The sequence below is a fragment of the Callithrix jacchus genome, chromosome 3, assembly GCF_049354715.1.
Source record: "Callithrix jacchus isolate 240 chromosome 3, calJac240_pri, whole genome shotgun sequence".
Classification (NCBI taxonomy): domain Eukaryota; kingdom Metazoa; phylum Chordata; class Mammalia; order Primates; family Cebidae; genus Callithrix; species Callithrix jacchus.
The window spans coordinates 146,141,436-146,158,967 of NC_133504.1; the positions used below are offsets into that span (position 1 = coordinate 146,141,436).

Consider the following 17,532-nt stretch of genomic DNA (forward strand, 5'->3'; position numbering starts at 1 on the left):
TGTCCCACACATTTGTAGTCAATCACCAATTTGAATCCCTCAGCTACTGTAACTACTTCCCAGATCTCTGTTTCTATAAATTTGTTTTTTCTAGGAATTCCATAAATGAATCATATAATAGGTAGTTTTTGTGTCTGATTTATTTCACATAGCATAACTTTTTGAGGTTTATCCACACTGTCACATATATTGGTAGTTTCATCCTTTTAATCACTGACTAGTATTTCACCACATGAGTATATTACATTTTGTTTGTCCATTCCAGTTGGTATTTGGATTGTTTTCAGTTTTTGGCTTATGAATAATGCTGCTGTGAACATCTATATATTAATCTTTGTGTGGACATATGTTTAATTCCTTTTGGGTAGATTCCTAAGAGTTAAATTCACAAATTAATTGTATGGTAAGGTTACAGTTACCTTCATAAGAAGCTGCCAAGATGGCATTATTAATTTATAGTCTCACCATGAGATTCGTTTTCTCAAAATCCTTACCAGTACTTACTATTATCCATCTTTTCCACTGTAGCCATGTTAAGGCATGTATAGTTATATCATCTTGTAGTTTTAATTTGCCTTAGCTTATTTTTTAAATTTTCTTTTGCCCCACCCTCTTGCTCCCACTGCTGCCTTTGCTTAATGACTAATAATGCTGAGCATCTTTTCTCGTATTATTATGTCTTTCATGAAGACTTTCTATTCAGGTCTTTTGACCATTTGTAATTGAATTGTTTTTCATCTTATTATTGAACATGAGTTCTATAGAGACTGTGAATATCCAAATTTCTTTATCATATATATAATTTGCAAATATTTTTCAAGTATTGTCCTGCTGGGTCTGACCCATAGACCCTGACCTAGTGACAGATGAAAAACTCACTCAAGCCTGTGTCTGGCCCAGGGTCCCCCAACAGAGTCAGCAGCAGCCTCAATAAGCCTGCAGCCTTTGCATTTATTTGGTACAGATTAAATGACAAAGGTCTCAAGTAAATACCATTGGAGGGTAATTAACATTGCCAACCCAGCTTAGCAATGCCTCTGCTGGCAGACTGTGACTAGGCTACCTCCTTGCTGGGCAGGGCAGCTCTAAAAAAAGGCAGCAGCACATCAGGAACTTATAAATAAAGCCCCACCTCCCCAGGACAGAGCACCTGGGAAAAAAGGTGGTTATGAGTTCCACTGCAAAAGACTTAAATGTACCTGCCCAGCAGCTCTGAACAGAACAATGGAGCTCATAACTCAGCACTTGAGCTCCTATGAGGGACAGACTATCTCTTCAAGCAGCTCCCTGACCCCCATATATCCAAAGAGTCATCTCATAAAAGGGAGCTCAGGCTGACATCTGCCAGGTATCTTTCTGGGATGAAGATAACAGAAGAAGAAACTAGCAGCCGCCCTTACTGTTCTGCAGCTGCTGCAGGTGATCTCCAGGCAAGCAGGGGATCTGTTAGAAAGAAAATGAAAAAACAGGAAGAAATAACTTCATCATCAACAAAAAGGATGTCCATTCAGAGAACCCACTTGAAAGTTAACAACTACAAAGACCACAGGTAGATAAATCCACAAAGATGGGAAGAAACCAGTGTAAAAAGGATGAAAACACCCAAAACCAGAATGCCTCTCCTCCTCCCAGAGATCACAACTCATCACCAGCAAAAGGAACAAGGCTGGATGGAGAATGAGTTTGATGAAATGACAGAAACAGATTTCAGAAGGTGGGTGATAACAAACTTCTCTGGGCTAAAAGAACATATTCTAACCCAATGCAAAGAAACTAACAACCTTGAAAAAATGTTTGATGAAATGCTAATGAGAATAAACAGCTTAAAGAATAATATAAATGACTTAATGGAGCTGAAAATCACAGCACGAGAACTTCACAAAGCATACACAAGTTTCAATAGCTGAATTGACAAAGAAGAAGAAAGGATATCAGAGATTGAAGATCAAGTCAATGAAATAAAATGAGAAGGCAAGATTAGACAAAAAAGAGTGAAAAGAAATGAAGGAAGCCTCAAAGAAATATGGGATTATGTGAAAAGACCTAATCTACATTTGGTAGGTGTACCGGAAAGTGACGGAGAGAATGAATCCAGGCTGGAAAACACTCCTCAGGATATTATCCAGGAGAACTTCCCTAACCTAGCAAGGCAGGCCACCATTCAAGTCCAGGAAATAGAGAAAATACCACAAAGATATTCCTCAAGAAGAGCAACCCCAAGGCAGATTCACCAGGGTTGAAACAAAGGAAATGATCGTCAGATTCACCAGGGTTGAAACAAAGGAAAAAATGCTAAGGGCAGCCAGAAAGAAAGGTCAGGTTACCCACAAAGGGAAGCCCATCAGACTCACAGCGGATCTCTTGGCAGAAAACCAATAAGCCAGAAGAGAGTGGGGACCAATATTCAACATCAGTAAAGAAAAGAACTTTCAATCTAGAATTTCATATCCAGCCAAACTAAGCTTCATAAGTGAAGAAGAAATGAAATCCTTTACAAACAAGCAATTGCTGAGAGATTTCATCACCACCAGGCCTGCCTTACAAGAGCTCCTGAAAGAAGCACTAAACAAGGAAAGGAACAACCAGTACCAGCCACTCCAAAAACATACCAAGTGGTAAAAAGCATTGACACAATGAAGAAACTGCATTAACTAATGGGCAAAACAACCAGCTGGCATCAAAATGAGGGATTGAATTCACAGATAACAATATTAACCTTAAATGTAAATGGGGTAAATGCCCCAATCAAAAGACACAGACTGGCAGATTGGATTAAAATGTTGAAACCAATCAGTGTGCTGTATTTAGGAAACCCATCTCACATGCAAGGATACACATAGTCTCAAAATAAAAGGATGGAGGAACACTTACCAAGCAAATGGAGAGAGAAAAAAAAAAGCAGGAGTTGCAATCCTAGTCTCTGATAAAATAGACTTTAAACCAGCGAAGATTAAAAGAGACAAAGAAGGCCATTTCATAATGGTAAAAGGATCAATGCAACAAGTAGAGCTGATGATCCTAAATACATATGCACCCAATACTGGAACACCTAGATACATAAAGCAAGTTCTTAGACTCCCACATAATAATAGTTGGAGACTTTAACACTCCACTGTCAATATTAGACAGATCAATGAGACAGAAAATTAACAAGGATATCCAGGACTTGAACTCACATCTGGACCATGCAAACCTAATAGACATGTATGGAATTCTCTACCCCAAATCCACAGCATTGTAGAAGAATCCAATACATTCTTCTCAGCACCACATCACACCTACTCTAAAATTGACCACATAATTGGAAGTAAATCACTCCTCAGCAAATGCAAAAGAACAGAAATCATAACAAACAGTCTCTCAGACCACAGTGCAATCAAATTAGAACTCAGGATTAAGAAACTAACTGAGAACTGCACAACTTCATGGAAACTGAACAACTGGCTCTTGAATGTTGACTGGGTAAACAATGAAATGAAGGCAGAAATAAAGATGTTCTTTGAAACCAACGAGAATGAAAACACAATGTACCGGAATCTCTGGGACACATTTAAAGCAGTGTCTAGAGGGAAATTTATAGCAATAAATGCCCACATGAGAAGCAAGGAAAGATCTAAAATTGACACCCTATCATCAAAATTGAAAAGGCTAGAGGAGCAAGATAAAAAAAACTTAACAGCTAGCAGAAGACAAGAAATAACTAAGATCAGAGCAAAACTGAAGGAGATAGAGACACAAAAATACCTTCAAAAAATTAGTAAATCCAGCGGCTGGCTTTTTGAAAAGATCAGCAAAATAGACCACTAGCCAGATTAATAAAAAATAAAAGAGAGAAGAATCAAATAGATGCAATAAAAAATGATAACGGGATTATAACCACTGATACCACAGAAATACAAACTCCCATCAGAGATTACTACAAACAACTCTATGCACATAAACTAGTAAACCTGGAAGAAATTGATAAATTCCTGGACACATGCACCCTCCCAAGCCTAAACCAGGAAGAAGTTGAAATCCTGAACAGACCAATAACAAGGGCTGAAGTTGAGGCAGCAATTAATAGCCTACCAACAACAAAAAAAAGCCCAGGTCCAGATGGGTTCACAGCTAAATTCTATGAGATATACAAAGAGGAGTTGGTAACACTCCTTCTGAAGCTATTCCAAACAATACAAAAAGAGAGAATCCTTCCCAAATCATTTTATGAGACCAATATCATCCTGATACCAAAACCTGGCAGAGACTCAACCAAAAAAAGAAAACTTCAGGCCAATATCCTTGATGAACATAGATGCAAAAATCTTCAATAAAATACTGGCAAACTGATTGCAACAGCACATCAAAAAGCTTATCCATCACAATCAAGTAGGCTTCATCCCAGGGATGCAAGGCTGGTTCAATATACTCAAGTCTATAAATGTAATCCACCACATAAACAGAATCAAAGACAAAAACCATATGATTATATCAATAGATGCAGAGAAGGCCTTCAACAAAATTTAACAGCTCTTTATTCTAGAAACTCTCAGTAAACTAGATATCAATGGCATGTACCTGAAAATAATAAAAGCTATTCAGGAAAAACCCAAAGTCGATATCATACTGAATGGCCAAAAACTGGAAGCATTGCCTTTGAAATTTGGCACTAGACAAGGATGCCCTCTCCCACCACTCCTATTCAATATAGTATTGGAAGTTCTAGCCAGAGCAATCAGGCAAGAAACAAAGGGTATTCAATTAGGAAAGGAGGAAGTCAAACTGTCTCTATTTGCAGACAACGTGATTGTATATTTAGAAGACCCAATTGTCTCAGTCCAAAATCTCCTGAAACTGATAAGCAACTTCAGCAAAGTCTCAGGATACAAAATAAATGTTCAGAAATCACAAGCATTCCTATACACCAATAAGAGACTAACAGAGAGCCAAATCATGAGAAACTCCCACAGTTACTACAAAGAGAATAAAATACCTAGGAATACAACTAACAAAGGATATAAAGGACCTCTTCAAGGAGAACTACAAACCACTGCTCAAGGAAATAAGAGAGGACACAAACAGATGGAAAAACATTCCATGCTCATGGTTGGAAAGAATCAATATTGTGAGAATGGCCGAACTGCCCAAAGTAATGTATATATACAATGCTATCCCCATCAAACTGCCTAGGGATCTCTTCAGAGAACTGGAAAAAAACACCTTAAACTTCATATGGAACCAAAAGAGAGCCCCCATAGCCAAGACAATCCTAAGCAAAAAGAACAAAGCTGGAGGCATCACGCTACCTGACTTCAAAATATACTATAAGGCTACAGTAATCAAAATGGCATAGTACTGGTACCAAAACAGAGATATAGACCAATGGAACAGAACAGAGGCCTTGGAGGCAATGCCATACATCTACAACCATCTGATCTTTGTCAAACATGACAAAAACAAGCAATGGAGAAATAATTTCCTGTTTAATAAGTGGTGTTGGGAAAACTGACTAGCCATGTGCAGAAAGTAGAAACTGGACCCCTTCCTGACACCTTACACTAAAATTAACTCCAGGTGGATTAAAGACTTAAACATAAGGCCTAACACCATAAAAACCCTACATGAAAACCTAGGCAAAACCATTCAGGACATAGGCATAGGAAAGATCTTCATGACTAAAACACCAAAAGCATTGGCAACAAAAGCCAAAATAGACAAATGGGATCTAATTAGTCTCCAGAGCTTCTGTATAGCAAAAGACACAATCATTAGAGTGAACATGCAACCAACAGAATGGGAAAAATTTTTTTCAATCTACCCATTTGACAAAGGGCTAATATCCAGAATCCACAAAGAACTAAAACAGATTTACAAGAAAAAAACAAACAAACTCATTCAAAAGTGGGCAAAGGACATGAACAGACACTTTTCAAAAGAAGACATATATGAGGACAACAAACATATGAAAAAATTCTCATCATCACTGGTCATTAGAGAAATGCAAATCAAAACCACATTGAGATACCATCTCACGCCAGTTAGAATGATGATCATGAAAAAATCTGGAGACAACATATGCTGAAGAGGATGTGGAGAAATAGGTACACTTTTACACTGTTGGTGGGGGTGTAAACTAGTTCAACCATTGTGAAGACAGTGTGGTGATTCCTCAAGGACCTAGAAATAGAAATTCCATTTGACCCAGCAATACCATTACTGGGTATATACCCAGAGGATTATAAATCTTTCTATGATAAAGACACATGCACATGTATGTTCATTGTGGCAATGTTTACAATAGCAAAGACCTGGAACCAATCCAAATACCCATTGATGATAGTCTGGACAAGGAAAATGTGGAACATATACACCACAGAATACTATGCAGCCATAAAAAACCATGAGTTCATGTCCTTTGTAGGGACATGGATTATAAATCTTTCTATGATAAAGACACATGCACATGTATGTTCATTGTGGCAATGTTTACAATAGCAAAGACCTGGAACCAATCCAAATACCCATTGATGATAGTCTGGACAAGGAAAATGTGGAACATATACACCACAGAATACTATGCAGCCATAAAAAACCATGAGTTCATGTCCTTTGTAGGGACATGGATGACTCTGGAAACCTTCTCAGCAAACTTACTCAAGAACAGAAAAACAAACACCACATGTTGTCACTCATAGGTGGGTGTTGAACAATGAGAACACATGGACACAGGGAGGAGAGCACCACCCACTGGGGTCTGTTGTTGGGGAATAAGGGAGGGACAGCATGGGGTAGGGAGGTCGGGGAGGGATAACAGGGAGAAATGCCAGATATAGGTGATGGGGGGATGGAGGCAGCACACCACATTGCCGTGTATGTACCTATGCAATGAACCTGCATGTTTTGCACATGTACCCCAGAACCTAAAGTGCAATAAAATATATATTAAAAAGAAAAATCAGGTATTTGTTGTAAAAACAAAAAAAATATAAAAAATTAAAAAAAAACCACATTGATGACCCCCTGAGTAGTGAGCAGTTATGCACCTACCAGAGGTCAAGGATTATTCTTAGGACCACATGAGTAAACAAGCTATTTAGATAACTACCCCTACCTTCCCTTTTTATCGATTTTCTGCTCTTAGTTCATGGTAAGAGGATTAGGCCATATCTTCCTCCCAAGGCTTTTGCAAAACCTTCCAACCTTCCAAGAAGATTTGCCTCTTTCTATTTTTCCACAACCCTGACTGATCTCCTTCATTGTCCCAATACCATTTATTGGAAAGAACATTCTATTTCCATTGAATTGTCTTACACACACTATTTTATTAAACTCTTCTTTCAAACCCTATTAAGTAGCTGATTTTGTCTCAGTTTCATAGATCAGTTCATCGACTCCTAGACTTGAATTACCAATAACACACTAAAAGTCCCACAGCTAGTAGATGGCAGAACCTGGATAGAGTTCTGATTTACCCAGGGACAAGACTTTATTTTCTTATAAAATCAGGAAACCATTTCCTCTGAACACTGTTTATTTCAACACTAAACTATGAGCATCCTGAGATTACATACCACTTCTCATTTTTTCATCATAGTCTTTGGAGAGTACGTGCTTATTTGAGGATCACATTATGAAACATTCAATTGGCTTAAGCAGTAATGTTTATGTGAAAGGAAATAACAACTCTATAATCTAAATGACTTATTTTATTTGTTATGTTTATACTTACCACTGGCAAACCTGGACTTTCAACTCTAAAGAAAACGTAAGAGTCACTGAAGTCTATTCTGCATGAACAGGAACTTCATTAGGAATGATGGTGAATTGAGAATGTCTTTTCTCATCTTTGACAATCAAGGATCTTTCAGGTGACATAAAATGGAAGTCAGAGAAACACATCAGAAAGTGATAAAAACAACTTGGCTTGGGAGCCAGAGGGCCCTATTCCTGGTTCTGGAGCACTTGTTAAGTGGCTTTGAACAAGTCATAGTATCTCTCTGTGCCACCTTCGCCTCACCTATAAAACAATAGGTGTGGACCAGGTTACCATTAGGGTATCTCTTCCATGATTGGCTTTTGTTAAATATTGTACTACAATAGCATTGTGTACAGCTCTGATGACACATTGGTGGCTTCTTTTATTTACAGACTGCAGTGAGAATCTGTTTCACTGTCACACAGGCAAGTGCCTTAACTACAGCCTTGTATGTGATGGATATGATGACTGTGGGGATTTGAGTGATGAGCAAAACTGTGGTAAGTAGCATTGTTTCCCCAAAGGTTTTAATTTAAAATCACAGAAATTTATAACCAAGAACTTGTAGTTCATTATATGTTAATACAATTAGCAATTTAAATTACAAAATGATTGGTTTCTTGTTTTTTAGAAGGAGGAAGTTTGTTCATTCACTGTCCACAGTAATGTCTTATGTGTAAATATAATAGATAAATAATTGTATTAAGAAAATGTTTAAGAAATAGGATGGAAAGACTGGTAAAGGTTGTTAATGCATTAATAGTTTTTTTTTCCTCTCCTCTAATGTGTTCTGTTTCTCCTCTGGTTAGAGCCAGTGGCTTATGTTCGATTTTGGGCCCTTAAGCAAACTTTGAGGGCAGATATATTGTCTGTACCTGATTACCTTATTACATGTGACCAGAGTGCCCTCCTTTATTTAATCCCCAAATAGTATAAGGACCACCTTTGTAGCAGCTACACCCAGGGTTAGGATGACACCTTTGTTTTGTGTACAAATGCTGATCTTATCTTTTAATGAACAAACCTACTTTTTAAAGAGTCATGTTCAATTCTGAATGCCATCTCATGAATTAAAATCAGCAAAATTCCTGTTGCTCATTTACTTTTTTGGCTTTGTGACTAGCTTCAGAATTTTTAGGTAGTATATTTTTGAGTGATGTAGAAACTTTGCAACATGAACAAAAGGGCAAAATGGGATGAGGATTTGCCCTGGACAAATGATATGAGACAATGTCCAGCATTAGGTAATATCAAAATAAATGTTTGGAAAAGATCAGGGGTATCATCAGAGGAATGTGTTGGAATCATGAATGTTGGGAATAACCCCATGCTGGGAAACCTGGTGGCTTCTAGGAGCACCGTCTTGCTGCCACTTGCTGTATCTGTAAAAATATTTTTAAATGTGTATGTACAGACCATTCCTGTGTGACTACATAAATGTGGTTATTGTTTTTTTCTGGTAATAGTTTATTTTTATTTTCTTTTTGACTGACTCATAGTAGTTGTACATATTTACTGAGTACAGCATGATATTCTAATACATGTATACTATATGTGATGATCAAATCTGGGTAATTAGCATATCCATCACCTCAAACATTTATCATTTCTTTGTGTTAGGAACATTCAAAATCTTCTCATTTAGTTATTTGAAAACATACAATAAATTGCCATTAACTATAGTCACCATCCAGTGCTATAAAAACCTGCAACTTGTCCCTCCTATCTAGCTGTAATTTTGTATCAGTTAAGCAATCACTCTTTATCCCTCCTCCTCCATACTCTTCTGGCCTTGGTAACCACTGTTCTGCTCTCTGCTTCTATGAGATCAACTCTGCATATGAGTAAGGGCATGTGGTATTTGTGTTTCTGTTCCTGGCTTATTTCACTTTACATAAAGTCCTCCAGGCTCATCCATGTTGCTACGAATAACTGTAATTCATTCTTTTGGCATGGCTGAATAGTATTCCATTATGTAGATGTACCATATTTTCCTTTTCTACTCATTTTTTGATTGGCAAAAATTGATTCCATATCATGGTTATTGTGAGTAGTGCTGCAATGAACTTGGGGGTGTCTGTGTCTGTTTGATATACTGATTTTCTTTCCCTTGGATAAATATCCAGAAGTGGGATTGCTGGGTCATATGGAAGTTCTATTTGTAGTTTTCTCAGGAACCTCCATACTGTTTTCCATAATGGCTGTACTAATCTACATTCAGATGCGGGTTATCTCCTGGGACTGACTAGTCTTGAGACAAAGGATGAGGGGAAATGGTAATTATAGACATCACAGAAATGATAGTTGCGGGAGGCCGTAGAGATCATCAGATTCAACCCTTCTCTTTACCAGTGAGATAACTAGGAAAATGCAGGGGATTGAAAAGGAGTGAGTGTAGGTTGGTAGTTGGATAGGTTAATGGAGAGGGCCAGAGTATAGGTGCATGTGAGGACGAATGGTCTTAACAGGTGACATAATTCCTCTGAAGATAGCAGGATGTTGTGAAGTTTGTGTGTCTGGATGCCCGTTGTCTCCATCTAACAGTAATAATTACCAATTTCCTTCAGATCAGCCTCTGCCCTGGCCCCCCGTCCTCCTCTGGTTCCTGCTAAACACCTCTTTTGCTTTTCTTCTTTTCTCTAACCCATGTCCTCCTCATACTTTGCTTTATTGACCCAAAACACCCTTTAAGATTCACGGTCACTCTAAAAGTCTGTCTATGCACTATTACTAGACTCATCACACCTTCTCATCGAATCTGTTATTCATGAAACCACATACATCTTCCAAAATGCTGCTTATATTCAGGGTTTAACACTTCTCATGGCAAAGCATCTTGTGGATTCTGCCCTTTGTGAGAGGGAACTTATCACTCAGTTCTTTTTCAGTAATATGTAAATTGGGATATAGTTGAAGTCCAGGCTAAAAAGAATCATGAAAATAACATACATATTTTCCATTGCTTACCCAGCAGTTCTTTTGGATATAAGGCCAGGCCTGCTGGCATGTCCTTGTAGTCTCAACTACTTGAGAGGCTGAGGTGGGAGGATCACCTGATCCTAGGAGGTTAAAGCTGCAGTGAGCTATGTGAGCTATGATCACAACACTGCACTCCAGTGTGGGAAACAGAGAGAGTCCCTGTCTCAAAAAAAAAAAAAAAAAGAAGATAATTCAATTAAAAACTTAAGCTTAGCATCAGGCGAGATGACAAGGAGATACTTGCTTTCCCAGTTTGCCAGACAGGTAAGTTATTATTCCCAGAAATGTGAGAGAATTGTTACAGATACATCAAATCTACTAGCTACGTGAAACACAAATCATAGTTCTGTTTTTTCTACCAGGGTAGAAACCATAAATTTTCCATAAGGAAAGAAAATGACAACTAAAGAAGACAAAAGCCAACAACAATAGGAACAAACTGGCCAGGTGTGGTGGCTCACTCCTGTAATTTCAGCACTTTAGGAGGCCGAGGTGGGCAATCACCTGAGGTCAGGAGTTCAAGACCATTCTACTGTCCTGGCCAACATGATAAAACCCTGTCCCTACTTAAAAAAAAATAGCTGGGCATTGTGGCACACACCTGTAGTCGTCCCAGCTACTTGGGAGGCTGAGGCAGGAGAACTGCTTGAACCAAGAGGCAGAGGTTGCAGTAAGCCGAGATTGTGCCGCTGCACTCCAGCCTGGCAACGGGAGACTCCATCTCAAAACAAAGAACAAACTACGGGTCCTGAGACAACTAGGGTAGTGTTACTCATCCAAAAAACAGACGCATCTTACCCCACCATGAAGGTGGTCAGTGGGGCACATGTGTGGAGAGGGCGTGCCATTTTAATTGGGCCAGACCTATTGTAGAAATGTTATTAAAGGTATTGGAACCATTGGAACAGACTCTCTTCAACGGGAACCGGGAGCCATACAATGCTGCCTGTTTGTCACGCTGGTTCTCTGCATTCTTGTGAGTTTTCATTTCTCCAGATTGCAGTGCCACATCAGAGCATCGCTGCGGGGATGGGCGCTGCATCACCATGGAGTGGGTGTGTGATGGTGACCACGACTGTGTGGATAAGTCCGATGAGGTCAACTGCTGTGAGTGCGCTGAGGATGTTTGTTTTGCTTATTTTTCCATTTCTGCTTGTGTGGGCTGTGCTCAATGTTAACTTCTATACTTAAGACTCACACTATATACACAGCATTCCAAGGGAAAGATTCTGATACTTTGGTTCTAGCCTGTAAAGATCTTTGAGTGGTGAGATGACAATAGCCATGGACTGTATGTGACTTCCACACCTTTCCTCCCAAAACTCCAGGCATCATTTGGCTGATCTGGCCAAGTGGGTGTCTGTTTTCTCTCTCATTGCTCCATATGTCTCTTTTATGCTTCTGTGACTTTATCAAAGGTGATGCTCTTCCCACAGACTGGGAAACCTTCCTTCTGCACACAATATATGAGTAGTTAAGTTCCCTGTAGGAGTGCCCTAACATATTCTCAGGGGCCATTTGTGGAAGAACATGGAAAGAATCATCAGCAAGAAGAGAGCCTTTAATGTTCATACTGTGACACAGAGAGTACATGATAGGCCAGGTGTAGTGGCTCACACCTGTAATCTCAGCATTTTGGGAGGCCGAGATGGGTGGATCACGAGGTCAGGAGTTCAAGACCAGCCTGGCTAACATGGTGAACCCTGTCTCTACTAAAAATACAAAAATTAGTTGGGCATGGTGGCAGGTGCCTATAGTTCCAGCTACTTGGGAGGCTGAAGCAGGAGAATCGCTTGCACCTGAGAGGCTGAGGCTGCAGTGAGCATAGATCATGCCACGGCACTGCAGCCTGGGCAACAGAGTAAGACCGCCTCAAAAAAAAAAAAAAAAGTCAATAGGTATAGAATTTAGAGAACTGATAGGAATTGGAAGGTTAATGGATATTAGGCCATTCCTTTCAAATATCAGTTGTCATAAACAAGTGTTAAAGTGTTTCTTATGTGTTAGTTACCATGTGAGTTCTTTTCATATATCATTTTGTTGGCTTTTGAGGTCAAGTAGATATATCATGAAATATTTGGGCGTGGGGTCCAAAAAGTTTGCCTTCACATTCTGGCTGAGCTCTTAGCCATGGGACTTTGAGACAAGTAATATACTCTCTAAACTTTAGTTTCTCATCTCCAAAACAAAGATGATAGTATCTACTTTACAAGGCTTATGTGAGAATTTGAGATTATATATACGATGCAGTTAGCACAGTTCTTGCCAAAAAGGAACCCTGTACAGATTGCCATTTTTATTAGTAAGTAGGAGCATGATACTTCCATCACTAAAAGCAATCATGCAATTCTTAAGAAAAGTTAATTTTTGGTAAGCGTTTAATGAGGCGGAAAAAGTTCTAGAAATGAAATCAAGGATATGTTCATTTGTGTATGCAGAACGCCCTGTTTCTTAGTGATGCCTGATCAATGGCTATTATTTATTTGATGTGCAGACTGAAAGAAGAATTAATAAATAAAGTGAGTATCATTCTGGCCCTTCCTAGCCTGTCACAGCCAGGGTCTCGTGGAATGCAGAAATGGACAGTGTATCCCCAGCACGTTTCAATGTGATGGCGACGAGGACTGCAAGGATGGGAGTGATGAGGCGAACTGCAGTGGCAGTAAGTGTGTCCCCCCACCCCAGAACATGCCTTTACTGCTGGTCCTCTCCTTGGGAACAAAGTAAAACATTTGAAGTTGCTTAAGTAGGATTCCCACATAGATAAGCCCAGATTGCCAATGCAGTGATCCTCCCAGCCCTCGTCAGCCAGGAAACACTTTTTTGTGCTAAACATAATTCTCAAGCAACTTACACTGAAAATCATTCCTCAGGGTGAAGGGGCAGGTGAGACACCTGAACAGCACAGTCAGATTCACTTAACTGTTTGATGAGGAAAGCCGTGATAAAGAGAGAAGTTTAGTGTATAGCATCCAATTAAATTAGTTTAGATTCCAGTGAGAAGAAATTGGTTTCTGAAAGGAAATATGATGACTTCTTAAAATAATCATGTGCAGAGAAGCAGTTTAGTGCCTCTTATTACCAAGCAATACACTTTAAAAGGATTTAATATCTGTGTGTGACTCTCGAAAGGAGCCAATAAATTGTTTTTAAAATGTAACCCTTTCTGTCAGAAAAGAAAGTTCTACGCAGATTGTTTTAAGCTCCAGTGTTTGCGGAAGCCTCTCAGTAGGGGCTCGGTAAGGATATCCATAGACTCAAAAAATCCCATTTGTTTACACTGCACAGGCACAGCCTAGTTGTTAAGAACCTGGTTGTTGCAGCCCTGATACCTGGGATCAAGCCTCGGTCAGCTACGTGCTATATGGTGACTTTTGGCCAGATACTTACCCCCCTTTTGGGTCGCAGTTTGGGCTTCTGTCCACTAAGAATAGTGATAACTACCTTATAGTGTTGGCACATAGTGAAAACTCAATATATGTGAGCTTTTATTACATGGCTCTTACATTGAAGTATAGCTTGGGCTGTGTATATTCATAATCAGCCAATGAGACTGGTCACCTATGGATAAATTAGTTTTGTCGTAATACATATTGATCATTAGAATAACTTTAATGGAAAAGTGCCCAAGACCTAAAGGGAGAGCTTTTCAATCACAGACTTATTACATAAAAATAATATATAAAGAGCGCTTTGTTTTACCAGTTTTCAAATTCAGAAGGAAATCCTTTATTAAACATAATTTATTATGTGCCTATCAACCAAGCACTTCCCTTTACATCAAACTCTTCTTTCTAGATGATTCAACTCTGAAATAATTTTGAATTTTTAATGATGAAATGGCAGGCTTTGTAGAGTAGTTCCTTACATGTGTGAGACGTAAGAAAGTAATATGATAAAACAGATTCGAAAGTAAAAAGTAGTGTCTTTATATTGTTCACTCTTATGAATTCAACTTAAAAAATGTATATTGTGGTGTTTATATGTGGCCATCCCCTGGGAATTCAATAGCAAGCAAAACAGCCGATGGGGCTTACAGACTCCTAGGGGACATAGGCATGCTACGAATTATTATGCAAATCAATGTCTAATCAGACAGCAACAGAGACTAAGAAGGGAAATTCAGAGTGCTTGGATGCCATTAACAGTGTGTATGCCCTGGTAAAGGGCCTTGGAACAAAGCTTCCCTGAGGAAGAGGTCCTGGAGCTCAGACCTGATGAATCAATGGGGTTAACTGAGAAGAGTGGGACTTGAAAAAGCAATTGAGACACAAGGCACCGCTTGACCAGAATTCGAAGGTGGGAAGGTGCAAGCATGTATGGGAGGACCATGAGAGAAGGCAGGCCATTGTGATTACAGAGCTGAGAACAAAAGGGAGCGTGGTACTAAATACTGTGTAATTGTCAGGATGGGTTGCACACTTATTCTGCTAGACAGGGCTGGGAAGGAAAGTGGGACCTGCTTCTTCTGAGACTTAGGGTCTTGCTGAAGAGTTAGGCCTTTGAAACTCTTCACGCTCTGTCCCTGCCTACCTGTCTAGTCTCTCTGACCCTCTTTCTGAGTGGTTGAAGCTCCAGTGACTTGACCTGTGCACCTTCCTATTCCAGGCCTTTGCCTGTGCTACTTCTGGGCTTGGGAAACCCATCCTTTCCTCTTACCATGATGTTGAAAAGTCCTTTGAGAAACTTCCCCATACTGGTCTTGTTGGCTTCTATTGCTCTTTAAATATATTTTAGCTGGGCATGGTAGCACATGCCTGTAAACTCAGCACTTTGGGTGGCCAAGGCAGGAGAATTACTTGAGACCAGGAGTTTGAGACCAACCTGGATGGTATAGCAAGACCCCCATCTCGATGAAAAAAATAAATAAAAATAAATATTTTTATCCATTAAGCAATGATCACACAGCATCAGAAGGTTTGGTTCAGGTTGATACTTCTATCAGAGCACAAACCACTTCCCAGGGGGTATCATGCCCTTTTATCTTTTAATGTTCAGTTCCTAGCTTGTCACATAGAGTGTTACATGGGAGGCACTTAACATTTGCCGAAATAATAAATGCATGAAGTCAATAAAATCTCCTCAAGAGCCTAAACTCACCAAAATTGTTTAGGTTTGCTTTGAGAAAAAATTTTGACCCTGTTGATGTTAAAAAAAAAGAGTGACAGCTCTTTTCTGCAAGGCTGTGGTATATTAATTTGCACATTAGTGGTACTAGAAAGGATAAATATTCCAGTATAACATTGTCTAAGAATTATAGATGAGTGATTATATATACACATGTACTATTATTCATACTTAAAAGTGCCTTGCAAGGTTGTCTAGATTCCAGATGACATGCCTGAAGGTAATTGATCATAATGGGGGAGTGCTAGAACAGGCTGTATTTATTACCCTATCCATTTAATCTATAAACGACCAGGAAATCAATGGGAAAAGCAGTTTTCTCTCTACATAACTTAAGGAAAAACCATTAGGGCAAACACTGATATTACTGCTGTCATTCACTTAGAAACCAGAAATCCAGTTCTCAAGTCATCACAGCTAGGCTGATGACACTTTCCAAGACATATTGAAAATATGGATAGCAACAGCATTATTTTACACTTGTATTATGATAAAGTATCCTTTTTGTATTGGCGTCGATGCCCTATTTATTACTAGAGAAAGTATTTTTTTTAGAGGGAGACTAGAATTGGGAGCAAATGAGTCTTTAAAAAAATGTCACTTAATATTCAGAATTTCAAGATTTTATAATGTTCTCTCTCCCTCAAATCTCTTGAATTTTATTTTGTAATCAAATATTGGCACCTATGTAAAAAGAAAGCACTATTTTTTCCCATTAAATGCACAACTACTTGTTTTTAGTGTCGTTTGTCTCTTATTTCTTCATTCCTTTGGAATACCTAGATTGTATTTAGTTGCCAGGAAAATAAATCCAGAAAGCAACCTATTCAATATATGTTCAATACTGCTGGAGAAATTGGAAAGAAATTAAACTTGTGTTATTCCTCAGCTCCACCAGACATTTCTGATCCTTTGGATCCTTGGGTAAGGAATTTGCAGATGATAAAAGTCAATGCGCCTTTTCCTCCTTCTGTAGGTCAGACACCATGTCAAGAAGGAGACCAAAGATGCCTCTACAATCCCTGCCTTGATTCATGTGGTGGTAGCTCTCTCTGTGACCCAAACAACAGTCAGAATAACTGTAGTAAGTACAACAGCTGACAAATGCAATTGCCATGTGAAAGCATACATTCAGCCCTTCTCTTCTGTTGACATTCAAATACCGAAATCTGGAATCCCTCCAAAAGAGTCTACCTATTTTCTTTTCCTTTTTAAGAGGTCTCATGTGGTAGCAGAAGAGAAGCAAAATGGTCTTAATTAACTTAAATCAGAAACATATGTGTCATTGTGAATGACTGTAAATCCACATTGCCTAATATTATTACCATTAATTTCAACTCAGCATTAGTTTTCTGCATTATTTTCTTGGCTCCATCTGTAGGCAGATGCTATCTTTCTTCCTTTCTAAAGCACAGCTTCAAAAATGGAAACTTTAACCCAGAAGCAAATATGAAGTTCATAGAAATAGCCACATACAACTTAGACAGTCTGTTTTTTTTTTTTTTTTTTTAGACACAGTCTCACTCTGTCGTGAGGCTGGAGTGCAGTGGCACCATCTTGGCTCACTGCAACTTCTACCTCCCGGGAGTTCAAGTGATTCTTCCTCAGCCTCCAAAGTAGCTGGGATTACAGGCATTCAGCACCCTCAGAGATCCACCCACCTGGGCCTTCCAAAGTGCTGGAATTATAGG

General features: G+C 39.0%; 1 protein-coding gene across 3 annotated transcripts in view; it reads left to right on the forward strand.

The window, feature by feature from the left end:
- Positions 1-17,532, forward strand: part of CORIN (corin, serine peptidase) — a 263,919-nt gene that overhangs the window by 170,432 nt on the left and 75,955 nt on the right. For 2 of the 3 annotated variants that reach the window (XM_035293752.3, XM_008993382.5), the window contains exons 7-10: positions 8,128-8,235; positions 11,711-11,821; positions 13,260-13,376; positions 16,818-16,925. In XM_035293752.3, coding sequence (XP_035149643.1) covers positions 8,128-8,235; positions 11,711-11,821; positions 13,260-13,376; positions 16,818-16,925 — 444 coding nt within the window. The remainder of the gene's footprint in view (positions 1-8,127; positions 8,236-11,710; positions 11,822-13,259; positions 13,377-16,817; positions 16,926-17,532) is intronic. The other variant, XM_008993384.5, reaches the window with a different exon arrangement.